The following is a 21,891-nucleotide window of genomic DNA, read 5'->3' on the forward strand; positions in this document are numbered from 1 at the left end:
CACAAGTATAAAAATATTGCAAAGCAAAGATTTTGCCTTTTGTGCGCAATGTGCATCCTTACTTCGTACTCTCCGACAGTACCGACAGTAAACCACCAATCTAGGTTATTTACAGTTACAAGTACAAAGCGAAACAAGAATGTAGAGCGAGATGCGGCATAAAGTCGGCATACAGTTGAGTGCACGTGTACCGCGTAAATTTGCGAATCTGATATTTTCGAAAATGAAGCCTCGGGTGAAAAAATTTTACTCTTTCTTTTCGACACACTGCTGTATGTGGGATCATTTCCAGCCGATTCTCCGATTCGCGTGATAACATATAATCCGTATAACACATGTCGATCGTACAGTGCTGTTTCCTATGACATGGAACGTATCCCCCACGTCACGTGGAGAATTCACTATATTTCGTATTATACAATGGTTTTCTGATCAGAATTGGTAGCTTAGTCAGACAATTTTTGATATGTTTTCTCGAAAGTAAGTTTTTTCCTCCTCGCTGCTCACTGGCAACGACAAGTTCTTTATAAAAAAAAAACTGTCAAATAATTTTTTCACTGATAGATGTAACTGCTAACCTTGAATTATGATTGTAATAGGCATTTAAAACTCTTTTAAGGGACAATGCATTTGTATTTTGTAGCGATATAGACTAGACTAGCAGACGTTAAAAGATACTTATCGATAAAGCGATACCGTACGTTTAAGCTATTACGTTCTCTTTCTGACCATTGTCTTTCGTAAACATTGCGAGCACGCTCTTGTCTTACTGAATGTTTAATTGAATATATACATACATATGTATATTCTTTTCCTAAGATACGGTGCTCATGAACTCTAGCATTGTTGCATGATAGCCTCCCTTTGCACCTGTCTAATAACATATGCACCGCCAATGTATCATTATCAACACAGCTGTTAACGTCAGAAATACTATTCAAAGAAAACCACTAATCGATATCTCGCTTTTGAATGTTACGCCGGGTATAATTTATTAAATTTCTCATGCATGCAACAGAATTTTATACGGGTAACATCTGTGATTATTCAGATGCATTTAAAGCAATGTAACGGGTTTTCAAGTCCCAACAACTTGCATATATTGTTATATCGTTCCTATCGTTCTATCTATCACTTTAATTCCATTTCGTTCGAATCGCAAAGCAAGTACTTTGTTGTAATTATGTTGAGACAAGTGACACCGGAGAAAGTTATCCACATTGTTTGGCTTAGTGCTGCATTATCTTTCTGTTGGCCGCTTCCTATTAGTAGCAGCAGAACTCGAGTCCTTGGTTTCAGAATTCTACAAATAAGTGCAATTATTAGTGCTTGCATGTTACTACTGCCTATGTTATATTCGATTTATTTGCACCCTGACGACCTGGTCGTTGTTTTCAAATGTATGTGCATGTCAACAGCTTTGTGTCAACTTATCGTTCAGACTACTATGTGTTGGATTAAGCAAGACTCTCTACAAGTAAGTTTCTATTTGCTTACCTTTGGCATTCGACGTAAACAGATATGTGTTTTAACTACGAATTACAGCGTACAGTTAGAGAAATGATGACTTATGTTAAAGAAACGCAACAGTATGAAAAGGAAATTTTCTATAAATATATCACAAGATGCGACATGTTGTGCATATGTACCATAGTATGTATGTACGCGACTGCGACTGGTTTTTCATTGGGACCTGCAATCTTGCCAATTTCTTTTCCAGCCGATGCGGAATATCCGTTTCGCGTTAATTATACGCCAATGAATATTATTATATATGCGCATCAATCTATTCTTAGCTACCAATGCGCTGCACACAGTTGCGTGAGCATATTTGGAGCGCTATTGCTTTGGTTCACAGCCGCAAGATTCGAATGTTTGACTGTGGAGTTAGAAAAAAGTACAAGTATCAATACGCTAATTGTTTGCATTAAAAAGCAATTATCTTTAAGGAGGTAAAGGCAACATTTGGTAATTATATCGATCAGGGCGCACATCACCAATTTCAAGTATTGTCAAGGCTAAAGTGTTGTCAAGGCTGTAGTTTTCAAAGTGCTTGTAAAAATGTTTTGTAGGCTTTTTATTTCGGTGTGAGTTATCCGGTTAGGTTGTTTATTGTTTTTCTTCGTGTATTAACTAACTCAAAGGATCCAAACCTAAAATCAAACCAAAGAATATGAAAGAAGGAAAGTTGGTCATTTACTGAAGTATTCATTTCTTTTCTTTCTCTGTATACAAAATAAAACGTGAGACGTATAAATGCATCGCCGTAGAAACATACACAGTCAGTAAAAAGAAACTATCATCTAATATAGCTAGAATTGTAATAATAAATAAAATAATAATAATAAAAAGTATTTTAAATGAATTAAGTTGCATTTGAAATGGTCTGTCGGATGGATACAATCTGATTCTTTTACATCTTATATTTTCTGTGATATCAAGGTAACCTTGGATTTTTCAAGGTTAATGTGTTTGTTTCCTAACACGATATCGTAATTCGCGGGCCTCGAGTAAGTCGTTTGTTTGTCGTAGACCGCAGGAAAGCGAGCTCCACCATACTCTCTTATTTACACTATTCCCGGTAGCCCCTGGACTGCCTTTTTCGCTCTCGTCGCTCGCATTCTCAATGGTCTGGTAATCGGACAGCTGAGAGGATTAGTCGTGCGGTGTTCGGCGGAGAAGTTCTGCGCCCCTGTTGTAACCGATGAGAAGATGAATTCAAGTTTTAAAGTAAGGTGGTCTTGATTTTTCCTTGAATCTCAAAATTACACAAAATACTGAGTGTAATAGTCCGGTTTCATTTTCTCGAACGCTCTTTCAATACGCCATCGTATATCTTCTGCGCCAATTGGTACTTTTTGATAAACAGCGGGTTTTAATGCCTTCCGCAAGAAGAATTGTGGATTTAGACTCGACGAAAGTGAATCCGTTTGGACAAATCCATCTATTTGAAAATAGTTGTTGGGTAATTTTCCTCGAAATTAAAGTGTAATGTGTAGCGTACTAGTCTTGTTAGTACAATATAAATATAAGTACAATGTAAATTTTGCGAACATCGTACGAAAGCTCTTCCAAAAACAGATATGATACATTTATCAATGAGCTTACGTATTTGTTTCGTTTATCACGATGTACAGATTGCTATAGAATGCATACGACACAACGAATTAGAAGAAATGTGCGAGATAATAGGGCTCACTCAGAATAGTTCACCAATTATTCTGACAACGTTTGAAGAAACGCGAAGGAATGAACGACGAAAACTTCGAACAAACACAATAAAACAAAGTGATACAATTAGATTGGATATCTTGTCTCGTCGTACGGTTCAATGGCCCAAGGACACCCTATTACAGATAATTGAAATCGTATTTTATTGGCTAGGACGTAACATTAAAATAAAGATACGTGACCCTGATATTTCAAAAATATAAGATACAAAGAAATCATTCAAATGCAACATAATTCATTTCGAACGTTATTTGATACAATTAATAGATAACAAACTATGTTAGATAATAGTTTTTATTGAGTTATCCTATGTAATATAATCATGACCGTATAGAAAACCTATCTCAACCTTTTTTTTTCAATGTGAAGTAAATTTTAACAGACACTTCGTAATCCTAACGCGTAGTGCCGAATCTGTACCGACTAGAACCTTCACGGCGCTCTTACTTGAACGTATCCTCCCCGTCCCAGCGTAAGCACGCGCTTCTATTTGGCCGAAGGGAACGAGAATGTAAGTAACGCTTACGAAGCATCAACCACAAAGTGAATAATAATATCAATTCCTTTTACAGTATGTAACACCTAAAACTAAAAAATTAAAACAGTTTAAAAGCTTCTTTGTAACGCAGAAGCATTCCTGTAAAGATCATTTTCACCAAGATACAGTATATTTTGCAAGATTGCATGCAGTCCGTAGCAAGGCCTAAATTCCTTTAAAAGACATATAAAAGAAGAATTTCAAAACTTCATAAATTTTTATTGGTACAATAGAATTTCAATTATTAATATTAATAATTCTGGAAAAATGTTCCCTCAGATACATTCAATACTTCGTCCTAAAGCAAATATTTCTGTTTTGTTTTATTAATTGCACATGACAATTCCAATTTAGTTAATAAAGTAAATATTGATTTACAAAATATAGATGTTAAATTTAAGACGATCTATGAGTGAAATGCAAATCTAGGTAGCAAGAAATTTGGAGGTTTTGTCTGAAGTAGAATATTACAATTTAAAACAGACGTTTGCAGACTGATCTCAAAAGACAACCTTAAGTATACTTATTAAAGTCTATCCTATCTGCGACCCGGTTCTAGATTCCCTCGGTTGATAAACATTTCGTCACTTATGATGAGATCAGATTAATTTTTAGTAAACTTAAACCAGAGAGAGTATGTGGGTATAACAAGATCCCTAATATAGCGCTCATATATATGTCTCAGGCATATAGAAGGGATTATGTCGTTATATTCAAGAATTACTTAGATTTTGTTTATTTTCCTAATACAATATTTAGATAAAAACTGAAATTATATCACTCTTAAAGAAAGATAAAAGTGGTTCCAACCTCACTAGGTATATACCTCTTTCACTTTTACCAAATATAAGTAAGACATTGGAGATATTTAAGATAAGATATTGGAGAAATTTGAAACTGCAATATAACAAGTATGTACTTGTTTTTTGTTATTTCAATCTTCTCCGCCTTATTCAAAATTTGATTTTCCGAATAAAATAAGTACAACGCATGAAATTAACAAATTTATTTTCGATTTATGCTGCTAACGTTGAGATTAAAATCCCCAGCAGATTACTATCAGGGACGTTCACCAATTCTATTTTCTCTTTATTTCAGTGATAAATTGTACTTATTTAACATTGTATTTATTTAAAATTATACTTTCCTGATAACGTCAATAACTCTGTAATTGCTTTTGCCAAAGACTTAATAGTATACACTAGTCATAAAAAACTATCAATAATCAAAAAACATTTGCAAGACCTACTTAATAAAATGTACGTATTTCTTTCATACTGGAAGCTTAAAATTAATGCCATCAAGTGTGAAACTACACAACTACTCTTTAGGCCATCAATGCCCACATGGTTCCAACTGAACAAAAATGTAGCCGTGCGCATCAATTTCAAAATTCCTATCACATGTTTGACTACCTCCCTCTTCACTACATTCCTCAAATTCCGTATCGATCGACCACTGGTGCCTTTCCGAACAATATCTCAATATTCTCAAAGTTTTGTCATGGCAATACAAGGAATTTTTGAGTACAGAAGACTAATGTTTTCTCTAATCCTTTACCTCAATGAATAATTAATAAACAAAAGTACATATAAACAATGTTTATACAAATTTCACGCACGCACTACAATCGTGCTACTGAATGTCTTCTCTGAATGTTTTCTCAATAGGCATACTTCTTTATGCTTTAGAAGAAACACCTCGGGGATCATGACTGTTTCTGGGTAATTTCGAGAAAATTATATAAAAAAGGGGAAAACATTGGTGAAGAATATCGTAAGTTTTTCTTTGCGAATGAACTCTCCACTATTATTATATTACGTAACATATTTTAGCGACTTTCGAAATTCGATAAGAGAGTAGAATAGTTCTGGAAGGACAGAATCATTCGATATCCAAGGCAAAATGCTAGAGAATTGTATACACTGTAAAAATCCACAATAAAGTTGGAGTTAATTGCAGATTTAGTATAGGTTTAAGTTATTCTGCCGTAGATTTTTTGGGTCCTTGCCATTTTCAGATCTTTGAACCTTATTAATTATTTATGGATACAGGGGATTAAAGGAAGGATTAAAGGAAACATTAAACAAATACTGCATGAGGCAGTCTTCGATGTGCTGCTATGGATTTTAATGAATAGCTAGGTATAATGTTTAATCTACGATTTTTCTTACAAAATGTCACGTAATATGGTTTATATCTACAAATGTCACAAAACGAGTTGGCCCATGGAAGATTTTATATTTTGCTTCCATATTCCACGGATTCAAATTGCATGGTACATGATATTGGATGCGCAGGCAACCGGTGGTTAAACTTCATATCTGGACACCACTCTTTTGTAACCGTTTTTGTGTTTCCTGATAGTACTCGATAAATATTGTAGTACCGTGGAAAGATTGTCTGAGAAACATCCGACGAAATATAAATAATATTGCGAGAAAGTCTAAGTGCCAACAGGCCAAAAGGGTAACTTCAATTGGCGAAACGGCCCATCAATGTATCCTAATTCCTTCAGTCAAATAGTTACTCGAAGGAAGGCGTACGTGACCATGATCGCGGACGGTTACGGAACATGTACGTGGTGGGGGTATGCAAGACAATAAATCATCAGTTGTTAATTGAGAGCCTAGTTGCCAGGAGTTAGTTGCGAGTCGTCAGTTGAGTCGAGAGAGTTGAGTCGAGAGAGAGTTAAGAGCGAGTTGCAAGTTGGTTAATCATTGTTTGCCGAGTTGTTATTGTATTTTCGATCTATCGCGAGGAAGCGCGTCAACGGGAGTCGTAAATTCCCGCTATGATTATAAGAATCGACACCGTGAACAGATCGATCCCATTATTTCTTGTGGGATAATAGGGATGATTGATGTGATATAACACTGCGATTAACAGGATTATAAAATTTATATTTCCAACAACTTAATACAATGATGTGTTACGCCGTTATGTATGATATAAATATCGTAGACGATACTTTGAAGTATGATACTCCGATAGATGAGCACTGAATGTTTTTTTGTAGTAGAGCAAAGCCCTTACAGTTGAATATAAGAAAAGGGTGACTTTCTTGGTCTAGCAGAAATAGCAATTAAACAGACTGATGTTCCGCTCTCGTGCAATTACGGAGGAAAGCTCGGTGTGGGTGTGATTTTTTGAACGAAGAAAGCGGATTCGTTGTTCACACTTTTCGTTAGTAAGGTGAGGGCAACGATCTGCGATGTTCATTGGTTCTAGTCAATGTTAATGAGTGATGAGAGGGGAAGGAAACCTCCTACCAATGTTGCTAGTTGGTGTCATTGTTTAAGGGAAAACTCGGGTTTTCCGTTAGATAAATATCCACTTTTTCCGTCAAATCACTGCCCGCTTTCTCCCTAATTTTTAAAAACGCATAATAAACCCCAGGACTTTTCTAAAAACCAGTCATAAACTGAAAACATTTCTAAGATTAGGAAATCTTTTAGAACAAACAGATTAACTGCAAAACATATGTTGAAACAATGAAGTTAAAAAGTTAAATGTTTATGGTAGGTCCATAGATTTATTGAGGGTCGGAATGACGGTACATAGATTGTTGGCTGCCAAGCAACGAGAGATGGAGTGCAGATGTCTTACGCGACACAACAGTTATGAGTTGTTAATTATTAGTTGTGAGTTGTGAACTATCAATGATAGTCTTAGTTATATCATATTACTGCATTAAGTTCATATTAAATAACCATCGCTTCCTGTTTAATCCATTGGAAATCCTAATTTCTAATATTTCTGATGATGATACTATAATATAGATAAAATGTAATGGTTTTGAGTTTAGGAATCCATTAGTTCAAAATTTATGAGTTTCCAAAGCTTGGTTCTCTCAGCGTACTGCATGGCTTACTTTAACGTGATAACCATTTAGATGATAAACTTTATTTATTTAAATAAATATTGCGCTTGAAGTAATAGAATGTAGTGGAATATCAATTTATTTTCAATATATGAAACGATTCATAAAATTACATTTTAGATAAGGGTTTTTATTTATTTATTTATTTATTTACATTTTACAATTTGTCCAGTAGGACATTTGGTAAAATATTATAGCTTAGTGGTATAATAATATAACATGTGGATGGCTACCCCCAGTGGGATACCATCTTCGAATTTGATTGATTTATTTCTTTAGTGTGGTGAGTGTTTGTTTGTTAGGTTGTGTCCTTTGTGAGATCTGTTGGGTGTTTCCTTTTTAATCTTCTTTTTATGTTTGATGCGCCGACCGTTTCCGCTGCCAGCCGGTTTGGGTGCGTTGCTATTTCTCTGTACCTTCTTGCACTTTTGTTAATCTCCTCCTTGACCGTTGGTATTCCCAGGTCTTTCCGAATATCCTCGTCTCTAACGTCCCATGGGGCATTTACTATTGTTCTAAGAATTTTAGCTTGCATTGTCTCTATTTTGCTTATATGACTCATTGCTGCTGTTCCCCATAGTTGTATTCCGTACGTCCAGATTGGCTTTATGATCGTTTTGTATATTTTTAATTTATTTTTTGTGCTTAATTTGGATTTTAGACTTCTTAGCCAATGCATTTGTCTCCTTGCCATCTGTATTTTGTCTATTGTTCCTTTAATATGTTGTTTCCATGTGAGTCGTGAATCTAAGTGGAGTCCTAGGTATTTGACTTGCCTTGTTTGTATTATGTGTGTGCCGTTTAGTACAATGTGTGGTGGTTTCTGTTTTCGCAGTGTGAATGTAATGTGTTTGCATTTATCGGGGTTTGCTTTAATTTGTTTTGCTTGAAGCCACTTTTCTATTTTTGTGATATGTTCTTGTAGTAATGTAACTGCTGTTGCAGGGTTAGTGTGCCTGACTAGTACAGCTGTGTCATCCGTGAATGTCAGTATTTTCCTGTTGTTAGTTGTTGGTATGTTGGCCGTGTATAATGTGTATAAAATTGGTCCTAGGACGCTTCCTTGCGGAACTCCTGCCTTGATTTCTTTAACTTCAGAGTATGTGTCTTTGATTTTTACTATGAAGGTTCTGCTGCTTAAGTATGATTTGATTAATTGGTATATCTGCTCCGGGAACTGTTTCCTGATTGATTGAAGTAGGCTAGTGTGGTTTATTTTATCGAATGCTTTTTCGATGTCCATAAAGAATGCCGTGCAATATTGTTTTGTTTTCAGCGCCTGTAAGATTTCATTGACGAGTCTGCGCATTTGTTCTATTGTGGAGTGTTTGTTTCTGAATCCGAATTAGTGATCCGGTATTAGTTGATTCTTCTCTATTATAGGTTTTATTCGGTCGTAAATTACTTTCTCTAGTATCTTAGAGAACACGGGAAGTAATGAGATTGGTCGGTAGGATTTGGTTTCGTGTGGGTCCTTGCCTGGTTTGGGTATCATTATGATTTGCGCCAGTTTCCAAGTTTTTGGAAAGTATTGTATTCTTAGTATTGCGTTAACTATTATTGTGATTTGTCTTATCGCTTTTGGCGGAAAGTTTTTCAAGATTTTGTCGTTAATTAGGTCGTTTCCTGGTGCTTTATTATTTTTTGTTTTCTCAATTATGTTTCTGATTTTTTGTGCTGTTGCTTTGTGTATGGTGTAGTAATTGTCAGTTGGTGTACTAGTAGTTAGCGCATCCTCGTCCGTATGACTATTGTGGTTGCTGTTGTTGATGTTGTGTGGGGTAAATGTGTTGCATAGGTGGTTGGAAAATTCTGCCGCTTGCTCTTCGTTGCTTCTTGCCCATGTGTTATCTGCTCTTCTGATCGCTGGTACCATTTTTATTGTCTTCTTTATTTTTTTTGTGGCTTTCCATAGGGGGTAGTTGTAGTTCTCGTGTGCAGATAGTGACTCGATGAACTTTGTGAACTCGTTGTTGTTGTGCTCTTTTATTTTGTTTTTTATTTCTTTTGCGAGGTTTAGGTGTTTTTTGTTTTCTTTTGTTCTGCGTTTTTGCCATTTTGCTTTCTTTAGATAAGGGTGACTGGAAAAATATATAGCGCAACAAATGTTACTCTATTACCAAGTTACTACCAAGATTATTACCAATATTTACCCTTTCTTATTTCCATAAGGCAGCATCCAACATGCTATCCGAAATTACGGTAAGTACGGTATATTGTAACTTCATATTTTCCGACCACCAAAATTAAAATGTAATGTAATTTAAAATCTGATTTGGACGTTATTCGAATGATTCCGAATAAATATTTATTTAAACTAATTATTCGTATAAATTCTTTCGGCTGAATATTTTATTCGGATAATAACTATTCATTATTCATAGGAAGTTAATTTCTCTAGTCGTTCGAATAATTTATCGTTATGTATTCGAATACATTATTCAAATAGCAATTGCAATACTATTTGAATAATATTGCGAGTAAGTGTTAATTATTTTCGATTTCATTTGAATTGTAAACTCTCACTATTCTGCTGATAATATTTTATCTATAATCATGTACATACTCGATCTTTTGTATTGAATTAACTGAATATTCGACGCACAGCAGCATAACACATAAACATGTTATCAGCATTAGAATAGTATTCGTTAAATACGAAAAGTCGATATTTTGAATTATGAGTGTGAAAGTATTTTATGTTGAGATTTTATCTCGGAATAGAGAGAACAAACGTGAATGAATGTGTTATAGAATTTCTTTATTCAGAAATATTAGAAATTAAGATTTCTAGTGGTTTCTACCCTATGTAGTAATTTATTGATAGATGGATTTACTACAGTGGATTAAACAGAAAACGATGATTATTTAACTTGGAACTTAATGCAGTAGTGTGATATGACAACACCCCATTAACGATTCTTGACTCTTCGCTCTCTAGTGGCTAATTGACGATCAACGACTGCGGTGCCGATATACAAGGTGGTTGGTAACTGGTGGTACAAGCGGAAAGGGGGTGACTACGCGAAAAAGAAGTCGAAAATATAGAATAAAAATTTTTCGTTTGAGGCTTTGTTTTCGAGAAAATCGACTTTGAATTTTCGCTCGGTACGCGTGCACTTTATCACGTCTCGTTATGACGGATCTCACTGTAGATTGTTGTCTCGATGGAAAAATAAAAAAAAAATTTTTTTTGTATATTTTCGACTTCTTTTTTCGCGTAGAATCACCCCCTTCCCGCTTGTACCACCAGTTACCAGCCACCCTGTATATTGAAGTTTCCCGACCCTTTCGATTTGTCGGCATTTGCACTTTATCGTCGACATTGTCTGTATGCCGGCGATCTTTCGGCGGTACTATAATAAAGACCAAAAAAGCTGCTGTAAAGAGAATCGTTATGCCACAAACTAAACACTAGAGAAGATGTAGAGTTTTCCTACAAGTGAGATCCATTTCAATATTTTATAAGAAAGGAAACATTTACAGTGATTAATTTGAAAAATTACGTAGTGTTTATGAATGTCCTTTTTATGGAATTTAAATATGAACCATTATATTGAAAATCAGAACGTTTTCGAGACATCAGTGGCATCGGCTGAAGGAACAGCTTTAATTATAAATCATATTAAAAGCATAAAATTGTTGTTATTTCTGTATTTAGAGGTAGGATCACAATAGCTATTAGTTTATTCTTCGAATAAATCTATCACACCGTTCTGAGCTGAATAACCTTTATTGCGCTTTCTTACATGGACTAGGGATAAAAAAACAAAAGAATATTTTAAACCTATCGATTATATCTAAAACTATCTTCTAGTTACTATTTATTGTAACTAGCGCATCTGCATATGGATGGCGAGTACGAACTCACGTTGTCATTCTCAACAAAGATTTTATTAAACAAAGCAGGAAATCTAATTAAACTGAGGAAATTTCTTATATTGTTTTAGTTACACATTTCTCTTCACATGTAACAATGAGCAAAAAAGCAAAGGAACGGTCATTGGAAGAACGGTGTAACGCATAAATAACAAATATGTTGTGCATTGAATGGCAGCCTTATCAGCTGTCGATGACCTTTGACTTATTTTTGAAAACTTAGGAATCGAAGAGCATGGAAACGCAATTAAGATGACGAGCCGTAGAAACATAGTTAATAATGATAAGTGAGATGTATTTGCACACAGTTACTCAGTAAAAGCAACAATTACATGAAACACAGTATCTATACACTACAGCCAATGTGTGGTCTGATAAAGGAAGAAGTTCTCTCGATGTTAGTGTACACTGCTTAGGTTGCAAATTACATACGAGCGGTGGTCAGCAGCTTTGGCATGTAAGAGATTCAAAGACGTACACAGTTTTGATAAGATTGTTGATATTCTTCGTTAAATTCTCTTTGAATTCAATTAAAGTTCTAATAAAATAAAGACAGTAAAATTATGTAACTGTCGATAAAGACGATGAATCTTTCCCCTTGGATATCAGGCCGTGTTTATCACTACATTTAAAATGTTGTGCACATACTTTAAGGTTATGTGCTACAATTTATTGCATGGCGGCAATGTGTGAAAAATGTGACACATTGCTCTTAATTAACAACAAAGTTATATCCAAATGGAATGGTACATTACGGAAATGTACCGCACATCCTAAGTTTGCCGAAATTATGTAAAATACATTAAGATATACTTTGAACAGACCAGAAATAGCAAGATGGAATTTGCTATGCGATCTCGTTGCAAATAATGTTTAAAATACGCGAGTAACTTTAAACGCTAACATAAAAGGCACTGGATTTCAATATATCGAAGAGTATCTACAATGTCTAACACCACTAACAAAAGTTTTAGATATCATCCTGGGAGAAAAAGAACCACATTATGGCATTGTGTTATAGATTTTATGTTAGAAAAAGTTAGCAACATTAATAAAAAAGAAATACAAGCACTGTGCGCCATTAGTTCAAGGATTATTGAAGTTTCTATACAAGATTGGCATTATTTTTTTATTTTATCACGATTGAGATTAAGCAAATTGCAGTTATAACGTTCTCGCTTTCAAAATTTAAATCTGGATGGCTGAATTGCATCGAAACGAGTCACCATCCACAATTATACGCAGAATTTCAAACGATTGTTGCTGACAAGTACGTATAGACAAAATTTTCGTATTATTATTGTGATAACGTATGCAGTATTATTTTTTTATGCAACTTGTCTTCCATTTCTTATGTTCGTTAGGGACCGTCAGAGGATATTGATAGTGCAGATGATGAGTTTTTCGATTTTGGATCATCACAACCTGAAACCAATAATTGAGTTTCTATTAATGCAGAATTGGAAGTCACAAAATTTTTCTTCCGTGAAAGTCGTGATTTGCATATGTTAAAGTATTACCCATTGATTCGACGTGTATTTTCTTTGGTATAACACACCAATCTCTTCTCCTACACCCAGGGAGAGATTATTCAGTTATGCGTCAATGATAAATTTACCAAAGAGCAAAAGACTTTTATATTTAACGTTTGAAAGACAGTTCATTGTAAAGGCCAATATGAAAAGAAATGTACAATAATGCATGAAAAAATACTTTATATTCAGTATATTAAACATGTTCCTCGATCTGCGACATAATATAATTAAATACATATAACAAGTACACATATTCTAATTGGAATAAATCTTTATCCGATTAAATGATATTTCTATTATATCGATATTTTCTTTCCTCTTTTTCATGTATGTTCGTCAATTTCTAAGAAACACCTTGGCTAATCTTGATGATCCTTTTCGCATCTTGTAGGGCATATCCTGCCGTTGATCTCGTTAAGTAAACTTTTTCAATTTGTTTACTTTAAACTGTTTTAAAACACTAATTTCACCGATGAATGTTATACTGATTTCGTGTATGTTCATCGATTTTCATGGAAAGACTTCATCAGCCAAAACGATTCCTGTTGCATCTCATAGAATATGTTTTCCCGTTGGCCTTGTTATATAATCTTTTTGTTTTAATTTTCTGTAAACTATATTTTTTGCAAAAATCCAAATTTTATGTACGTTTATCGATTACTTTGAATTCGATGGAGTTATCAGGATAAAACCTTTTGCATTGCATCCCTGGTAGGGGTAGTGCGCTGAGATTAGTCTCGTTTGCAAACTTTGTCCAATTTATTTATTATTTACTGCTATTATTGCAAAGAATTTGCTGATCGTCAATTTCAGTTACGTATGATCAGTGAGAGCTCTGCAATTGTTGCGTCTCAAGATGATTCTATTTGCTTCGTGTAGAGTATGTCTTCTGTTGATCCCATTACAGAATTTTTCACACATGTTTATTGTCAACTACTGTCTGTAACAAACATTTAATTTTTATGTATGCGCATCGATCTCTCTGTGCTAGATGAAGCTGTCACCGTGAAACATCCTGCATCTTGTAGGGATAGTCCAACGATTGTTCTCGCTTGTGAAATTTATTCAACTTCTTTATTCTTAACTATCGTTCTTGCAAATAATCTGAATTATTCGTCGTTTCATTTGGTTCTATCCCAGCGTTTCTCCACAAACTCGTCGCTGAAAGTGATGAAATTAAGCGGTTGCTTTACAAAGTTTCCTATCATCGCCCGTTTCTAAACATAGGCTTGTTACTCAAAGCTGACTTGCTCCGCGTATTTTATTACTAACTCCTCGTTTCAAAGATACTTGGGTCTTTTCTTTACACATTGATCATAGGAAGTATACTTCAGGTGCTTTTTTGCCGAAGGAAGTCCTGGTAATCTTTGCATTTCTGCAAGTGCTTTTTCGTCATGCGAGTCATGGAGAAATTTGTTAGGCGCTAAATCAGATGTAGCTAGACAATCTTACGTTTTAACACGACTAAGAGCAACGTAGATTTTGTCCTTTGAAGAATTCTTTCTGCCAAGACCAATTATAGCCCTGGTTAATGTAGTTTCTTGTAATTTATATACAGTTACTACAGCTTATAAGATAAGGGATAACATTCTTAGTTTAACGTTAATTTCATAACCGTTCATCGCCTGCAATGTTGCACTATTAGAGATATCGGAACGTAGCCATTGATATCTTTGAATCTGCTTTCAATGGATTGGTCGTCAAATTTTATAAGCACTGCGTCAGGGAATGCTTCGTTTTCCAGCTGATTTCTTCAAAATGTTGACGATATAAATTTTTTACGATTCCCATTGGACCGTTCATCAAACCATCAGAAATTGCTATGTTTCGTTGTAACATAATTAATGATAGTTAACGTTAACGTTATTGTATGCAACATTTCGCTGCATTTATTTACATTTGCAGAAATAACATCGTTGGGTAATCTTTTTCCATATCTAGCGAAACTCGTCTACTGAATCAATAATGTACATATAATAATGTGGATCAATAGTGATCATCTATCATTTTTGTATGATATTCGTCCATTAATTTTGCTGTCGGGAATATTCTTAGTGTTGCACCGAATGCTGAATATTCTTAGTATTGCTTGTTGAGGAATTTTTACGTCACCAAATCGTAAATTATTTAATAGGTCGATACTCTTTATCGTCCTTCTGCCTTATATTAGTGACGAGTTTGCAGATTGGAAATTGGTAACAAGAATTAATTTCTGCGCTGTAATTGTAATAATCACGGGGGTAGTTATATGATGTCACCAAACAAAAGTACATTTATGCGAAATAGTTCTTCGCGGGTCTTGAATTCTTAGAGTCTGTGTTCTCAATTCTCATTTGTATAGTATAGACAGTATAGACAGAATTCAATGTGTAATACCGACATTTTTTTAGTAATACCTCGGAAACTAATAAATACCTAAAGCTAAAATTCTGGGTCCACCCTTCTCCTCCTTCCCATCTATCTTCTCAAATTTCTTTCAAACTTCGTAATCAATTATTGATGTCTTTCGAAACTACGTTTGAATATTGTTATGTATTATATACATTTATCATGATAATAAAACACTGTTTAAAAAGAAAAGGAACTACGGTCATCGACCATCATTCTTAGAGAGGTTTACGCCTTCCCCTTATGGTATGCTACACTGTATGATATTTTCCGGCCACGCCGTCCTTATCCGAATCGTCCGTAACAACGCTTCATCGCAGCAGGCCATAGTCATTTGAAGGGAAGGACACAAGTTCGCGACCCCTCCCCTCTCCCTCCCCCCATCCCGTCCCTCCCCAAAGTTACACAGCACCCAAAAAGCAGACTACCGAAGCGTCCTGTTTTGCGACCAAGTTTTCAGGACAGAAAAAATAAAAAAAAAAAATAAAATCATATAAAAGCTCCGCTCTCCAGCGGTTTAAACCCAAAGTTTGTATTAAACACAAAAAATGTAAAGCGCCGACACATAATATAGTATGGCTACGTCGTACCGTCGCGTATCGGTACCCTTGCCTAACACATCATTACCAAAATTCATAGTTTATTGTGAATACCAAAATGTATTTAAAATTGTATTTTGGGTCAAATATACATCATTCAAAAACACAAATTCGCGACTAGGGCTAAATTTCACCCAAACTTAATGCACATTTGATCTACAACAAAGTAAAAGGTATCGAAATAATTTTAATGAACATAAAATTTTTAAATTTTAATTAAAACAAAAAATGTTTCGAAAACTAAAATTAAACAACAGTTATATATATAAGTGAAATTAGTCAGAATAATAACCCTGGTAACTTATTTGAAAATTATTGAAATCGATGAATTGTAGTCTGATCGATATAATTATCCAATATTTTACAAAGTATAGATCGAATGATACATTTACGTTCGTTGTAAGTGTTCTATTCCTTTAGGTACGCAGAGGAAGTGCTAAATAATTTCCGTATTATGGTACTTTTTTCAATAATAATAAGCACACTTGTCTTGACTTTTGGTGGAATTATATTAATTGTGGTAAGTGAGACTTCTTGTACTTTACGTATAATATAACGACTTGATAATACTATTTCTAAATAGAATTCACCACTACTTCTAAAACTGCAGTTCGTAATCGTATCTCTCACTGTACTTACGGAAGTTTTCATGTACGCATGGCCTGCTGACCACTTAAGAGAAATGGTAAGTCATGTTCTATGTAATCGTAATTTGTATATAATTTATTTGTTACAATCGATCTATCACATTTCTTAGAGCGCAAATGTTTCACGAAGTGCATACAACTTGATATGGTATAAACAGACGTTAGAAATACAAAAGAATTTACTGAACGTATTAGTATTTCAAGAACCCGTAACTTTGTCTGTCAGTTGCGTGTTACCAGAGCTCTCTCTCCGTTATTATTGTTCGGTACGACAAGTTAATATTCAAATGTCAATTGCGATAAATATATCGACGAAGGATAACATATGAATAACAAATTGGTGACATTTCAGTATCTATCCAATGCCATGTCCATCTTCACCGCTTTACGTGCCGCGATAGGAGATAATTCTACATAAGCGTATCCAGAGTATTAATTTTATCATATAATGAAGTTTTTGTTACGATTATGATTAGCATCACGATTACGAAGTAAGTTCCGCAATTAGTAAAATGTCAACGCTATAATATCGGTGAAAACTAATTGTAATACTTATATCAAACTTTGAACTTGTTGCGTAATGCACAAATAGGCGAATAAACAGGAATCACTGTTAAAAAATGTGACTCTGTATATTGTAACAGTTACATTACTTATAATTAGTTGCATGATTGATGACTAGTTAAAATTCTTGTTCCATTATTCGTAATATTATGATTAATACAAAGTGTTCGTCGTAACAATCGGATACTTTACATGTGTTATAGCTGAGCGTATATGTTGAAGGTTGATATACCATTTAGTGTGAAGCTTAGGGATTACCCTTAGCTGTAAGAGTAGAGGTAGCAGCTGATAGGGCCGTTTACATTATATGATATTGTTACGATACTCCTGCACCAAATATATATTACATTTCTTTGAAATAGTACATTGTCGATGAATAAAAATAGTGCAGCTTCCAACATTGACGCAGTCCACCGTGCCTCCGGAGGATGTATTTGGGGTGACAGTACATACTGCACTGATGGTGTGCAGATTGTGTTTATCAAATTATGTGTATTCAAATTATAATTTGAATTTTTATTACCGCTTTGTGGTAGTACCTTCTTTTTGGATTATAAGATTGTGCTAGAAGATTGATTTCTGTATCAAACGCTTTAAGCTTATTCGTAAAGTTTTGTAGAAATAAAATCTATTTACTTTACGGTTCTTACAAGCTATTATTAAAGAAAATGCATTTTGTAACTTATTTATATGTTGTTGTTGTATTTATTTGTTGTGTATTATCATTATTGTCGTTATTCAAATAAATGCAACTATATAACCAGAAACATTAAAAGGTAACAGGATACAGTAAATATTCGTAATGAATTGAGTTATTCTGTTAGCAAAATGTAAAATTGCGCTTTTATATCTATAGGGAACAGGGACCAAAGTAAACAGTTAACTTTCATTTCTCGAAAAATTCTGTTCGAACTTATACCTCCGTTTAAGAAAATATCTGTTCCTGTTCCATATCTGTGGAGTTGTTATGGAAAGAAATATTATTCGTATGAACTTCCTTAAAAAGTGTTCTCGAGATATTTTAGATTCCATTTAATGAAAATTTCGCAGAAATACGTTATTTTAGGACGTACATTAAAAAGGGTACCATGAAATATATAAAAATACCAAACTATTAAATATTAGTTATATTTCACAATATAATACATATATTGATATTATTTGCATATTTATTGAATGAAAGGTATGAAAATCGTAACATAAATAATTAGTTGTTTCATAAGAGGTATTGTGCAGAAAAGAGAACTTATCAAGAATAATTTACAAATAACATTTTTTCATCATTCAAATAAGCTGAAGTAGGTAGCAATTCTATAATATAATAATGCATGTATAGTATAATAACGTGTATAGATAATATATTATGCATGTACAACTCAGTGACATTCTTATCTTCAAAATTGTTCACTTCAATCAAAAACATGAATAAGCTTTAAACTGTGAACAACCTAAGTAAGTATTAAAAATAAATAATATATTTACGATATAAATTTAACTGTAATAATGATTTAATATCGTTATAGTATCTATTCGTTGAATATTCGATATTTGTTACAACAACTGAGAACTCCTATAATATTGATGAATAAAATGTCTGTTGCTGTTACAGGATGTTTCAAGATTCAAGGTCATTTTAAGATCGTAGTATAAAGTCACCTTGACCTTTTATCGAAAAAACAATTTTTTGGAAATTTCATGCATTGAAATTTATAGCCGATTGAGAATTTATTAGTTTTCGTTCGAAACATTATTTTGTCAAATTATGTGTAAACGGAAATGTGTAAAGCTCTTAACTTTGTTTGGATGTAATTTATGAAATAATATTTTATTAATTATATATGCAATAATAGTAATACATATTAATAGTAAAGATATGTATTCTTTATAGCGATGAGATCTTTGAATTCATAAATGCATAACTAGATTGCATGGTTTTTAATATTGCTTGTAAAAGCTCCGATTAAGTAACGATCAACTACCATTAATAATTATGAGCCATTGTATCTTTAGCTCGTTTACCTGTTACGTCGCGATGGGTTTTTGCGGCTCCGTTATGACACAACCTCGTCTACACCCAGGTTACGAAGATCTAGGCTACATCGAGCGCTATCGCATGAACTATCTGGATTGCAAATTTTATTAAGTATAATTTAAATTTTATAAGAGTGTCTGTATATACGAAGATGCTTTTTGCTGTAGCCGTAATAAGCTTATTTAGCCACGTACCAAAGATAAATCGTATTAAAGACTGATGAATATTCCTAATTTTTTTTATTAAATAAAAATCAATGACACGGAATTGTAATTGTAAATAAGAATATAAATGCATCTTAAACGCTTTGTAATAATTTAACTAATCAGTTTAACAAAACATTTAATGAAAGCCTCTAAAAGACATTTAAAATACAATTACAAAACGTAATTAAATCGCAAGGAGCGCATTGCTTTCCTCTTCGAGCACGAGATTCAATTGAAGAAAGTGAGTATAAATTCAAGTATTATAATACGTAATGCATGTTCTGAACCATGGATAAATAAGCTTTATGAAATGTATTGTTAATCAAGTTATAAACATGTTTACCATTTTATTGCGGCAGATTGCTATCATTACATGCATATATGTGTCAGATTTAATGAATGCTTACAGATATTTCAATGTTATGTGCCGAACTAAAGAATTCGATTAGTTTTCATTCTGCAAACTTGACAGGTGTTACGCCACGAGGCTTACTACAGGCTGTATTTCTAACCGTCGCTCGCGGTCCTACAGTGTCGCAGGCAGATCGTCTTATCTGCCCGACGGAACATATACAATATATCGACGAGCGTGTGACATCAATCATACCTCAACCTACATCAGTGATAAGACATCGACCGCCGACCTTCGGACACTTTTTCACATCATAACCCACACCTAGCCCCTCAACATCCTAAAACCAAAACTTATATAAACCGAGACTTCACCCAGCTCGGGCAGTTCTTGTTCTTCTTCTAGTTGCTGTACTCATACAACACCTTTTCTCCGGTTCGGTGTTATTTTGTAAGTGTTAACATTTATAATAAAGTTTTATAAAGGGAAATTAGTAGTTGGGTTACGACTCAGCGTTCTTACTACAACCCAAGTACCAACTTTACGTGTTTGTTCGACCAATCGCGGAGAGACGTAGTCGCTAGGAGAGACGTCAACGGGAGTCGTAAATTCCCGTTACGATTATAACAATCGACACCACGACTTGATCGATCCCCTGATTTCCGGTGAGATAATAGGGGTGATTGAGTTTGTATAACACTGTGATTCACAGAATTATAAATTATATATTTCCAACACTTAGATTACACTGATGAGCATAGATAGATAGATAATCACTTATCGCACGAAGATAAGATATATATGTACGTTAGAGCAGGGCTCTTATAATTGGATTTAATATATTAGTGGACTATAGTAGCACTATAAGATATTTAGGAGAGGAAATGTATGCTCGACAATACCGATGTCACGACCGGCATACTTCAAATCCGACGGACTGACGATAGAGATAAAGATGTGGCGGCACTCGGCGACAATGTATATCGCTGAAGTGCCTAATGAACCATCAACATCCCAACGGTCCTTCCACCGAAGGTTCTAGAAGAAAGAGCACGTGGCAACGATCGCGGACGCCTAGCAAATGCATGGACGGTGGGGATGTTGAGGGATGACAAAAGAAAGTAATCGGATCCGTTCGAAAGTAAAATCATAAGAGTCAGTCTTAGAAAGTCACGCCTAGAATTCGGAAGTAGATTGTAAAGTGTATTGATGTTAGAAAAAAATAAAGTTTTCTTTTTTTATTTTTTACCTCAAATTCCTTTTTTATTTTTTTATTTTACGTGACATTTTGGCGATCCTGCCAGGATAGTGAAAAGTGTTTGTTCGGAAACAAAAAGACATTCATCATCTACGGAAGATCGAATTATTTGGGACTACGGTCATCCGCAACAACAAAGTAACTATCACGAACCAAGTGAAGTAACAATAAAAGGTAAACTGAATTCCATTGTACGTTACCGTGAAAGAAAATTTAGCTTCAGTAGTCAAGACTCGTCTTCGTCTGAAAATTATAAATCAGCGCAATAATGTCTAAGGCAAACGAATCTCAAACTTCAACCTCAACTGACCCAATGTTGCGAGCAATATGGGACAGTATTCAAAAACAGAACGAGAACATTGCCCTTTTACGAGAGGAAATGTTACGTTTGTCTATGCAAAATGACGAAGAGAACAGACACACGGCAGCAGAAATCGAGAATCTCGGGAAAACCGTCGCAGCGCTACGGACTGGGTTCGGATCACCTGCGACCGATGAATTTGCTTCCATTATCACCGAAGACAATGAAAGTGCGTCGACAGCAATCAATCGCACCGTGAATATGGCAAAAGCACGCAAACTGTCAGGGTTAGCAGCTCCAGACACCCCACCTGTCCACCTCGACATCGAACAACCCGAGGTGGAAGAAAGAGGCTATTTTCCGCCCGCTCCTCCCACTCTACGAGCTAAGGATGCAATACGCTACATCCCAACGCTCAACGGAGATGATGATGTAGGAGTTGAAGACTTCATCAAAGAAATGAGAAGTATGAAGGATC

General features: G+C 34.6%; 1 protein-coding gene across 1 annotated transcript; it reads left to right on the forward strand.

The window, feature by feature from the left end:
• Positions 1-1,183: 1,183 nt before the first annotated feature.
• LOC117159304 (uncharacterized) lies at positions 1,184-17,118 on the forward strand. Its single transcript, XM_076625974.1, has 6 exons — positions 1,184-1,477; positions 1,546-1,952; positions 16,474-16,573; positions 16,637-16,738; positions 16,811-16,966; positions 17,053-17,118. Exons 1-6 carry the CDS (start codon positions 1,184-1,186, stop codon positions 17,116-17,118), a joined length of 1,125 nt encoding a protein of 374 aa, XP_076482089.1.
• The last annotated feature ends 4,773 nt before the right edge of the window (positions 17,119-21,891 follow it).

Source organism: Bombus vancouverensis, chromosome 17, assembly GCF_051014615.1.
Source record: "Bombus vancouverensis nearcticus chromosome 17, iyBomVanc1_principal, whole genome shotgun sequence".
In the NCBI taxonomy this organism is placed as follows: Eukaryota; Metazoa; Arthropoda; class Insecta; order Hymenoptera; family Apidae; genus Bombus; species Bombus vancouverensis.